Source organism: Zonotrichia leucophrys, chromosome 5 (assembly GCF_028769735.1).
Source record: "Zonotrichia leucophrys gambelii isolate GWCS_2022_RI chromosome 5, RI_Zleu_2.0, whole genome shotgun sequence".
In the NCBI taxonomy this organism is placed as follows: domain Eukaryota; kingdom Metazoa; phylum Chordata; class Aves; order Passeriformes; family Passerellidae; genus Zonotrichia; species Zonotrichia leucophrys.
In genome coordinates, this window is record NC_088175.1 from 53,251,296 (window position 1) to 53,263,229 (window position 11,934).

The following is an 11,934-nucleotide window of genomic DNA, read 5'->3' on the forward strand; positions in this document are numbered from 1 at the left end:
TCAAGCCCCTAAGGTTAAGGTTTAGCGGCACTGATCCAAAACAAACAAACCAAAACCAACAGAAAAAGGAACAAAACCATTGTTTTCACAAGTGTAAGGTACTGCTGGTCCTTCCAGCTGCCAGGCTCGGAGAGTTTGGTGGAGACAAGGCTCTGTGATGGCCAAATGCTTGCTGATAGGTACAAGCTTGCTTAACGGGGCACACCCTGCCCCGCTCCGGCTCAGCTACAGCCGCTGCTGTGCCATCAGCGCTTTCCTCCGGGGAAAACCCCCCGCCAGCTTCTCAGCACCGCCGGGAACCGCGGGCACAAAGCCAGGCTCGGCAGAAGAAGGGGATTGCAGGAGCGGAAAGGACCCGCTGCCTGTGCGGGGTCAGGCAGGTGTCTGGAAACAAAGCCCAAGGCAAACCCCTCCTGCAGCCATCCCGGCGCCCCCCATGACCCCTCTGTGCCCACGCTCCAGGGGCGTTCCTGCCCCGCCCCGGGGCGGCCCCGGCCGGGCTCGGGCAGCGCGGGCGGGGGCGGAGCCGGTGCGGCCCCGGGACTGCGCCGCGCCCTTCCCGGGAGGGGCTGGTCCGCGCGTGATCCACATTGCCGGGAAAAGGCTGATCTACACAGCCAGGGAAAGGCTGATCCACACTTGATCCACATTGCCGGGAAAAGGCTGATCTACACAGCCAGGGAAAGGCTGATCCACACCTGACCCACACCGCCAGGGGAAGGCTGATCCGCACAGTCAGAGAAGAGTTGATCTACACCTGATTCACACAGCCAGGAAGAGGCTGATCCACACCTGATCCTCACTGCCGGGAGAGGCTGTCCCACATCTGATCTACACAGCCCAGGGAAAAGGCTGTCCCAGCTCCTGACCCACACAGCCAGGAAGAGGCTGATCCACACCTGATCCTCACTGCCGGGAGAGGCTGATCCACACCTGATCCACACAGCCAGAGAAGGGCTGGTCTACACCTGATCCGCACAGCCCGGGAGAGGCTGTCCCACAGCTGATCTACATAGCCCAGGGAAAGGCTGTCCCAGGACTCGATCCACACAGCCAGGAAGAGGCTGATCCACATCTGACCCACACAGCCAGGGAAAGGCTGTCCCACACCTGTTCCGCACAGCCGAGGAAAGGCTGTCCCAGCTCCTGACCCACACAGCCAGGAAGAGGCTGATCCTCACCTGATTCGCACAGCCAGGGGAAGGCTGTCCCACACCCGATCCGCACAGCCAGGGAAAGGCTGTCCCACACCCGATCCGCACAGCCAGGGAAAGGCTGTCCCGCCGGGACAGGTAGGGCAGCGCTGGCTGCTCCTTCTCTCCCGGGCGCTCCCCGGGACCCGGTCCCGCTCTTTCCCAGGGCCCCAGCCCTGCCGTGGCCCCAGTGCCCCAGGGTGGCGATGCTGTTTTTACCCGTGTAAAGTTAAACTCCGGGCAGAGTTACGGGTTTATTTCACCCCTCTGACAAAACGGGCTTTGTACCTGTTCCCGTCGGGGGGATTTTGTTACCTCCTACAAAAGGCAGCACTGCCGGTGTCGGAGCCCACCTTGCGGGGCCCTTCCCCGGGGGCCGCTGGAGGGGAGAGCAGGAGGCGGCCCGAGCGGTGACATGAGCGGTGTTACACAACCCGAGCTCCGCGAGAGACAGGCAGGACCTGTTCGGGTCGGTGCCTCTCGCAGGAGCCGCCAGCCCCCAGTGCGTGTAGGGGCTTGCGCTGGATGATTTCAGATCAGGATTCGCTCAGGGCTCGCTCAGCGCTGACACTTCAGAGGATTGCGCTGTCGCTGCTGCTTAACTCACGTTAGTTTCTGTCTGGCAGATCCCGGCCATGCTCGCCGCGTTGGTGGTGCTGTGTCAGCTGCGTGTGGCGGTGCTCGCCTTTCCTCCCTGCCCTGGCAGATCAAAGGACTCGGAGAAACCGGAATGGAAAAGTGGTAACTCAGTTTTAAGTGACTTTATGCTTTCCAAAATTGTTTCTAAGTTGGCTTTGCTGGCTTCTTTAATTGTTTGGTTATTGTTGTTTTGGTTGTTGTTGTTTTGTTTTTTTATGGTTTAGTTGGTTTTTGGGGTTTTTTTTGTTGTTGTTTTTTTTGGTTTTTTTTACTTTATGACAAAATTATGCTGCTTTATGCCTGATTTCAGATTATTTTAATACCTCTTGCTGAAATGAGCGATAATTGACTTTGGTGTTCATATCAAGTATTTATCAGACCTTGTCGTAAGTGCAGATTGGGACAATTGAAGTTTTTCCAGCCCGCTGGCATTATTGTGGTTGATACAACCAGAATCCTTTAGGTAACATCGAAATTCGAAAAGTTTGAAGCCTGTGTTAAGACAGCATTGTTTTGGTACTCTCTCAGCACATCACAGTTGTATTTGCATATCTGAAACTGCTTTATGTTTGAAAGGGTTGATTTGGTTGTTTTTTGAAATTGCTATTTGCTCTCAATGCCAGGCCCCCTTAGAACACCTGGAAAGAGAAGCATAGTGCTGCTTCTGCAGTTCTTCCCTGTGGAGGGAGGGAGACAAGTAAAAAACAAATAAATTCCCCTCAGAGACTCAAGCACTACAAAGCAAAGGCTGGTTAGCATTTTAAGGGCTTCAAAAATAAATTTCTGCCTTAGCTGTCCAGTCTTCTCAGTGGACAAGGAGTGCTGAAACCTTAAGACAGATTTTAAAAAGTCATCACATGGAGCAGGAGGCTCCTTCAGGGCAGTATGAGGAGCAGAAACCATGGCTAGCAGAAAAGTGCTTGTGACAAATTATTTGTTAAAATCCATCTTGCTCTGGGCATAAAACATCAGGCTGCCCCTTTCCTGTGAGCTCCTGTGAGCTCTCCCTCCTCACAATAGGCCCAGACCATTCCTCCTTTAAAGACAGAGTTGGAAAGAGAAGTATCCAATTAATATCAATAATATTAATATTATAATATCCAATAATAGTAATACCAATAAAATATTGAATTTTTATGTTTATATATATATATATATATACACATATATAAAATCCAATAATTTAGCAAGAACAGTTGCCAAAGGTATGGGATACCTGCATTGAGAGGTCGCCCTTCAGCATTTTCTGAGCATCTTTTACCTGCAGAGCTGCTTCACTGAGAGTATTGTGTGGTTGCATTTTTAATTAAATAATGAAATGCTGGGCACCCTAAAACTGCCTGGATCATTTTCTCAAAACAAGGACTGCAGAACTGCATTCAGGTCCCTCACATTTGGGGCTCAGTTCAAATCCATCTGTTTCATTTTTCAAACACTGTTTTAATCACCAGGTAGCAGTAAGTTGGAGATGGAGATATGTGACAAAGTGAAAAAAGTGCAGATAAATGGATAAAAATTCTTAAAAAGAAAAAGTGGGCCATGTATCCCTGGGAATTGAGGCTCCTGGCAGTTTGATTATGCATTCCATTTTAAACAAAATGCATCAGTTCTCTAAGATAATTCAAAGGACAGCTAATACTACTTGCATGGTAAAGAGTGAAACACTACTGAGCAAAACTGAAGATCTCTGCTTCAGAAGAACGAAGTTACTTTTGTAATTTGCACTGAACCAAGAATATTGATAATATTTTTTTTTCCCCATGTAATTATTTTCCCTTTCCACTTGTGGGTTTGAGGGAGTTTTGATTTTGGCTTTTGTTTTTGTTTGTTTGGGGGTTTTGTTTGTTTTGTTTTTGTTAAGTCTTTTTCTCTGCTTACTCTTTAGGTATAGTATAAATATTTTAAGCTTAGATTTTCTCACAATTGCTTTAGAATAACAAAACCAAATGCACGTGCACATGTGTAGCTCCTTCAGTACACAGTGTAACAGTGTGCAAATGATATAAATATATGCTGTCATATTCCTTAAATATTCTACCATATTAAAGCCATAAACAGCCAATATGTAAGTTATGCTGCACTTTTCCCAGTTTTCAGAGAGCAGAGTGTTATGAGAGAGCACTGCAAGATCTAACAGTGACTCTTAGGGTGAAAATTCCAGAGCAATGTGATAATCTTGCCAAACAGGCTAACAAGAGCACAAAGCTAATTTGTAGCTGAATAACTTTATCCTGAATCTCATCTCCTTTTTCAGCCATCCAGCTTGGTGTGTAACAATGATGTTTCTGCATTACACTTGCAAAAATAATCCTCCAGTCATTTTGCTCAACCAAATAGCCTGAATTTCGTGGACATAGATTAGGCTTCCACTAGAAATTTGGTTTTGCCCTTTTTTTCCCTTTTTTTTTAAATAAGAAACTGTAGCAAGAGCAGGCTAAAACTTGACTATGGAAAATGCCTAGTGAGGAAATACATTCCTGTATTCCAAAGCCTTCTATAATTTCACTCCCTATTCTGGAATCTCACCTCACCACTTAATCCATGAGGCCTCATGGAACACAAAAGAAGAGAATCTCTTCTTTTCAGAAATCTTCAGAAATGCATGTTGTCAGTATAACTCATATCATGGCCAAATTTAAAACAAATAAACTTGGCAATAAGGCACCTTTACATAAAGTTTGGTGCCACGATTGTGAAAGGAGAACAATTGTAGAATGACTAGGAGTCTGCTGATGTGATTTAAAAACTAAATTCTGTAACTAAAACCTGTGACTCACAGATACCAGAATATTGATAAATGTATATTTGGTTTTTTCCTTCCCCCACCCTTTTCTCCTTCCCCCACTAGGTCAGGGTGTTGCTTATTTTAATTTTGCTTTATGTGATTATTTCTTTGTTCTTAAGAGCTCCAGTAAAAACTGCTGCTCACATCCCACCAGGGGTCACACCAAAACTGGACCAACAGTTCTCATGACAATCAAATTCTCTTGGCCCGGATAAGGAATAGCTGAGATGGCTTTTGAGAAAGGCAAATACATTTATTTTACGTTACATAGTTAGAAAATATAGTAGTGAAGAAGAAATTTTAGGAGGAGACATTGGTCTTTCCCTTGTATGTAGCTGAGAGATGCTAGGGGAAGAAATTATCCCAACGTGCGCCTTTAAAATCTTTACCATTCTTTAAAAATAACAAATTTAGCCTTCCTAACTTGTTTTAAATCAACTTTTTTTGTTTTTTCATCAGTGTTCACATCTGCAAGGGAGGCCAATTTATTCATTGGACGACATCTTCTGAACAACAGATTTGATTTTGAAGCATTCACAGCCGATAACCTGGAAAGGGAATGCAATGAAGAACTGTGCAATTATGAAGAAGCAAGAGAAATTTTTGAAGACCCTGATAAAACGGTAGCAGTTCAAATTGAATTTAATTTAATGAGGGAGGTTATTGGCAAAATAACTGTATTTTTATACAGAAATTATTGCAACATAAATTATTGTACACAAATACTGTAACTCCTCTAACACATCACTGAGAGATGACTGCTTATTTTGTTCTAAAAGCAGATATCCCAATTACATGGGGTTCTTGCTTTAGGTACACAGTGAATGCACCTGAATATGTTGAATAATGTCTTAATATATGAATAATGCCTTAATACATCAGTGTTGTCTTAATATATGAATATTGTCTTAAAGACATTAGATGTTGCCTTTAATTCTGCCAACAAATAGAAATGAAGCTTCAGAAGTCCCACTTGTGGCCATTCCTAGATTTTTCAGACTTCTGGATTTTTTAGTAACTTCTCAGCATCCAGTTTAAATGTTTCACATTATTAATTATAAATGTATTAATTGACTGACTGCCTCCTTGTGTCGTGCTCAGAAGTGTTTTGTAAGAGGCCAATAATATATATATAAATATATATAATATATATATAATATATATATAATAAATATAGCAAATAATTTTATAATTATAATATATTATTATATAATTTATATATACTGTTTCTATATATTATAAACCTGGTTTACTAATATACATATATACATATATACATATAAAAAGAAACAATGAGAAACCTTTCAGCTCAGTAAAGGAATGTGAGGATTGTCTGAAGACTGGTTGTTGCACAAGCAGCAAGAATCTTTTTGTGATTCTAGGCGTGCTCTGCACAAAGAATGAGGAATTCACCCCTGTTCTAAAGGTGGAAGTGTTAGATTGCCATTGCTAACAATTTCCTAAGAAAAAGGTCAAATTTGCTAAAATGAAATCTTGCTGGAGTCTTTTGCTTGGTAGCAAAAGTGAAAATTATAACTCAACACATTTAATGCCTGATGGTCATAAAACATTAAATTTCTTCTCTTAAATGGATCCCACTATTTTTCCTAGCTGATGTGAATTCAAATGTTGGAATTTTAAGAATTTAGCTTTGCCTCAAATACTGTTTTGTAGGGATTTGAAAAAAAAATAATTGTAAGCATTTTTTGGTGTCAGAATATACCCTAATTTCTATTGTAATCTGGCAGAAATATGAGGTAACACTACAGTTAAATGCACTTTTTTCTTTTACCAGCTGGGATCTGAGAAATTTTAATGCAAAGTTGTAGAAGAAAAATACCATGGGATGAGTAAATACAAATCCCTCAGCAGGAGTTATTTCTGTTTATGCCACTGCTAAATTCTGCCCAAGGTACCAAATTAAATATAACCTGTAACTTATTTATCTCATATAAATCTGATTCTTTTTGGGTTTTATAGATGGTTTTTTGGAGAGACTATTCAACTAAAGGCCCTAACATAAAATTAGGTAAGTCATCTTTTTATTTTTTTATTATATTGCAATATTTTCTGGTTGTTATAATAGTACATTCTTAATAGATCATGCAATCAGCTAAGGAAATCAGAAATTATCTTTCTACTGAAGATTACTGTGAACTGTACAAATATATTTAATTTCCTGATATGATAAAACTGATGCATCTTAAAGTGGGATCCAATATAGGTCTGTAGGCAATTTCCTTGACCATTCCTTTATTAGACAATTGGTAAACTTGGCAGTGATTCTGTGGCTGCTCCTGTGGTTTGGTTTTGTCTCCTCCCTATTTCTTCAATAGTAATATATAACAGCCTGACTTAGGCTCAGAGTAGTCTGATGCCTGATAATTTTATTAGATTTAATAATTAATTAATTATTTAATTTTATTTAATAAAAAATGGTCAGTTGGATCTGATCAAGGTCACAAGTACATAAAGGAATATTTGGAAGTCTTTGGAAGACAGGCATCTCAACAGTTTCCTGTAGAGAAAAGGGGGCACCAACTCCCTTTTGTTTTAAGTTGACTGTGAATGATTCTCTTGGGTTGTGTTGCTCAGATTTAAAGCTTCTTACAGCAAGTCAGACATTTGTGGAAGGAGCAGCCTGACAGCAGTGCTAAAGTCGTATTTTACAGTGAACACTGCAGGCTGGGTGGATGGAAAGGACAGAATGAAAATCACCCATGTTTTCTCTCCAGGTGATGAGGCACTGCAGAAGATTAATGTCACAGGGCTGCTCATCAGCCTGGTTGCTGCTGGAGTGCTGTTGGTTATAATTGCACTGATTGTCTTCTACTGCTGCAAGAGCAGATGCAAATCAAGGCAGCCACCAGGGTAAGGAATTGCACTGCTTAAAAACCCCAAACACGCACAAAACAAACTCTTGCTTAAGAGTGGCGTTTAAAAATCACTGTGGGTTGGTCTAACTATTGTGTTCTCAGAAAATGCAGTGGAAGTTCGAGTTCTTATTTGCCTAGAAGTAAAGTTAAGTGAGCACCAGCAGTAGTTAATAACACAAAAACATAAAACAATATTGCACTCCCAAACCTTTGGGTTTGCCTTTTTTTTAAATTGTGTGTGTGTGTTCTTCATTTCAAAATATTCTTACTAAGATGATGGAATAATTGGCCTGCAGTGGGAAGTCTAACATGTTCTGTTGGTGCTTTCAAATAAGCTGTATGCTCTCATGGCATGTGCTCTGCCTCAGATGTCAAGTAGTTGTGGTAGTAGATGACGAAGCAGTGTGGAGGAAATGCTTTTTTACCAAGTCTCTACTCCTGAATGCTCCTTTGTCCTAATCTTGAAAGGAATATAAAAGGATTCTGTGCTTCCTCTTCCCTATAAATGTCACATCATTGAGCTGTTCTTACCCTGTGGTTTGGAGAGAGTATTCTGGTCTTTGTGATCACTGAAAGCATGGTTTTTCTCTTGTGGGGTTTTTTTGGGTTGTTTGGGGTTTTGTTTATTTTGTGTTAAAGACTTAATTGTGACATTCACATTCCCTGAAAAATCCCTTCATCCCGGATTTCTCTCCTGGGAAGTTGAGAAGCCTCAGAGAAAAAGAAAAACAAGAATTATCTCATTTGCTTCCCCTGTGTTGTGCTCACATGTGGAATGTGTTTGGGGATTGTTTACTCACAGGTGATTGTTCCATTGGATTCTGCTGTGAGTTGTTTTCACTCTTTGGCCAATCAGGGCTGAGCTGTGTTGGGGCTCTGGAGAGAGTTGCGAGTTTTCATTATTTATATTAGCTTTTTATTATGCTAGCTTATATATTATATAGCTTATATTTATTATGTATTAGCTTTTTAGCATTCTGTAAGTATCCTTTCGGTATTCTCTAGCATAGTTTAGCATAGCATTCTCTAATATAACATAGTATCATAAAATAATAGATTAGCCTTCTGAGAACATGGAGCCACGTTCATCATTCTTCCCTTCATTGGGCCATCCCACAAACACAATACTTCATCTTCTTGCTTCCCTTTAAAGCAGAACTTTCCACTCACCTGCTGTTGCCTTTGTTTAGGTACATGGGGTATGTGAGGAGCAGAAGAAGGAATTCAGCCAACATCTTCAGGAGGCACGAGGAGTTCTCCTTGAGCCCCCTTCCCGGGGACCCGGAGCTGCCCACCTACGAGCAGGCAGTGGCCTCTGATGGCCAGCACGCCGTGCCCCCACCCCCTTACCCAGGGCCCCCCAGGCACCCCCGGCTCTTCAGAAAGTCCATGTCCCTCCCTGGCCCCTAGGCAGCACCTGCTGCTGGGCTCGGGGCGGGATGCTGGAACGTAACATGCTTTTGAAAAAAGTGCGCGCTTTCCTTGCATATTGCAAGATGATTTACAGAAATGTGAAAGATCTTCTGGACGACGAGGGAGGAGCGAAGTTCCCGTTTGGGAAAAGAAGGCACCTGGCACAAAGGCTGCAGGACTGTTCTTTGCACAAAGGCACTGTGCCAAGAGGAGAGAATGCAGAAAGAGCAAGTCTTGCACTGCTGCCCTCTTCCTTATGAGCCATCCCATCAAACTGTTGATGTTTCATTAATAGTTTCATCTTCTTTTTCTTCAGAAAGAACAGTATTTTAATTGCTCATATTGACACTAGCTATTTTTTGTGACTTAATATTTTAAACCACCATAGGAAGTCTACTTTGTTGTTTGACATATTCACTTCTTTGCTAGGTGAATTTTTTATTCATTCTTGTAATGGACTTGAGTGCAAAAATTATTTCATGGCTTGATCTGTCAAAAAATATATATAAATATATATATAAATATATATATATCTAAATATATATGTAAAAAATTATATAAATATATATATTTATAGTACTGCTAGTGGATTACACTGGTTTGGTTTAGACATTGCTGGTCACACAACTTAATTGGTTGTATTTTTATGATGATAATTTTGCATCAAAATGAAGCATTCATTATGTGGCACACTGCCAATTCAGGCAAAGCACAATTGCATCAAATTGTTTTGATGTTGAACAGGTCAAAGAGAAGAAATAGAATACTGTGGGCCAGTGCATGTTGAGCAAAAAGCCAGAGATTTGTCCCTTTTTAAAAAGATACTCAGGTTTCACAGCTAATGTTTCTTTCATGGTTTAAAGACTGAAATGTAGAGAGAAACACTTAACTTTCAAACCAAAGCCCAACCTACCCCCTAGAAGCACTTTAATAAATGTGTCTTCCACTAAAGGGATGATAAAATGATTCCTTTAAGTAGAATGAAACATCATATTAGCTCAAAAATCAAGAGTCAAGAACTCCTGGGAGTTATTGGTTCTCTGTGTCAAGACACTTTCTGTCTCTACAGCTGTAGCCACCGTGAATTTTACATCTTCTTTTTCCCTTCCTCATTGAGTCAATGCTGACAACAGCAAATTCTATTTCAATTTGGTGCCTACAATCCACTTTATAAGTTAAAGGATTAAGGGTTGAAATGAATATGAAATATTTCACTGAATCTTATTGTTTTTAACATACTGGAAGCTACAGTGTTGTTGAGCGCGATGCAGAAAATTGAGATTTTCAATCTGTAAATGTCTTTGTAATGATGGAAGCACTTCAAGTCTTGGAATGTAAAGGGGGCACACTGACAGTGCTGCACAATGAAGTCTTGCCCTTTGAAAAACAAATACAAGGCAGTTGGTAGCAGTGCCATTGCTGTTCCTGTTCACAAAGCTTCACCATCCAATTTGGCTTTTGGTGAGTCACAAATCTCTCTCCACCTCCTTTTTTTTGTTGAGAGATGGGGGAATCCCCATGTTGGGATGTTTCAATTCCCTTTTGCCCTACTTGTGAAAGCATTTGGAAGTTCTTGAAGTTCTGTAAGACTGAAATAAATGAATTGTGTGAGGTCACTGTTGATTATCAAAAAACAAGATTACGACAAGCTATGCAATCATAAGTTTGCAAAAACATTCTCCCATATTTCCCTTTCATTTAGCTAACAATTTTTCAATTTTTTTAATGTGCATTTTGAGCTCTAGGGCACACTTTTACCTAATTTTTTCCTGGGACTCAAAAATTACAAACTTATGGAACTGACAGGAGCACTGCAAAGGAAAGGGATTTCACAGGGCTTGTGACCATTCAGAGATTCTGTAATGTTGCTACAGACATCTGGCAAAGGCAAATTTTAAACACACTACAGAAATCGTACAGAATCCCATTCAATCACTGGAAATTTGATTTTTCTACTGTTCCTACAAATTATTTGCAGCTGATTCCATCAAATGCAAGAAAAATCTCATCCTTCATAATTAATAAAAAAAACTTAAGAGGGTGTAACTGTTAAACATCAATGGTGTAGTGCTCTGGGCAGTAAAGTGCCCTTTCAGTAGAGGAAAACACTCAAATTTACTCAAGGAGTCTGCACCTTAGACCCTGAGAATGTGCAGGACTGACATTCAAACACTGGTTGCACACGGCGTGATAATTTGGGAGACACATCCTGCCTTTTGCAAAGAAGGAACAAAGTTTGAAATTGAGTTGGATACAGTGTAAACTTACCTGTCCTTGTAGAGGGACAGAATTCCTTTGAATGCCACTTGTCTGGGTTGAGTTTGTTTTCCTTCTTTCATGCACTGACTCCTGGCCCCCTCTTACCTTGTATCTGGTTTCTCTTTAGAAATCATAATTCAGCAGGGTTAACAGAGGCAAAATCAAGAGACAGACTATAGGGAGTTATGAATTTAGATTAAAATTCAAATTCATTTATTTTGCCACGCTTGCAAATTTTACATGTAGCTTCTTTTGAAAATGGAGTTGCTATTAGAATACATAAAGCAGCAAATGACCCTGACAGAGACCAGGCTTAGATTGGATATTGGGAAAAATTCCTTTGCTGTGAGGGTGGTGCTGCACAGGCTGCCCTGTGAAGAAGCTGTGGCTGCCCCTGGATCCCTGGAAAAGCTCCAGGCCAGGTGGGATGGGGCTTGGAGCAACCTGGTCCTGTGGAAGGTGTCCCTGCCCATGGCAGGCTGTCTGGAACTGGATGATCTTTAAGGTCTTTTCCAATCCAAAGCATTTTGTGATTAAGGAGGAAGAGGAGGAGGAAGATTTTTGAGGAGCAAAGCAGCAGCAAGTTAACTTGTATAGAGATTTAAACTGTCAGTGTTTTGATTTTGGTGTTTCTTTGCAGGACCTTTAGGAAAGACAGTGGATTTTAAGTGATTTAACAGAGATCTACTATGACTGTTGGAAACAGAACTGTCTAAAGAAAACACTGGTAAACACAAATATTCTGTTTTAAACGTGTCACTCTAAGTGC

The 11,934-nt window shown here is 41.1% G+C and overlaps 1 protein-coding gene across 2 annotated transcripts; it reads left to right on the top strand.

Moving 5' to 3' along the window:
- The first annotated feature begins 573 nt into the window (after nucleotides 1-573).
- On the top strand, nucleotides 574-9,354 carry PRRG4 (proline rich and Gla domain 4). Of its 2 annotated transcripts, none has more exons than XM_064714356.1 (6): nucleotides 574-1,292; nucleotides 1,820-1,934; nucleotides 5,077-5,240; nucleotides 6,598-6,646; nucleotides 7,353-7,488; nucleotides 8,684-9,354. In XM_064714356.1, the coding sequence occupies exons 2-6, from the start codon at nucleotides 1,829-1,831 to the stop codon at nucleotides 8,901-8,903; spliced, it is 675 nt and encodes a 224-aa protein (XP_064570426.1). In that variant the 5' UTR covers nucleotides 574-1,292; nucleotides 1,820-1,828; the 3' UTR covers nucleotides 8,904-9,354. The 2 variants fall into 2 exon arrangements, with proteins under 2 accessions (XP_064570426.1, XP_064570427.1); XM_064714357.1 differs by having other exon boundaries at nucleotides 1,820-1,931.
- Nucleotides 9,355-11,934: the final 2,580 nt, after the last annotated feature.

Bases quoted from the DNA above. Each gene is read 5' to 3' on its own strand.
- PRRG4 (XM_064714356.1), top strand. From the start codon at position 1,829: ATGCTCGCCGCGTTGGTGGTGCTGTGTCAGCTGCGTGTGGCGGTGCTC. The intron at 1,935-5,076 runs GTAACTCAGTTT...TTTTTTCATCAG, and splicing joins GAAACCGGAATGGAAAAGTG to TGTTCACATCTGCAAGGGAG. The intron at 6,647-7,352 runs GTAAGTCATCTT...TTTTCTCTCCAG, and splicing joins AGGCCCTAACATAAAATTAG to GTGATGAGGCACTGCAGAAG.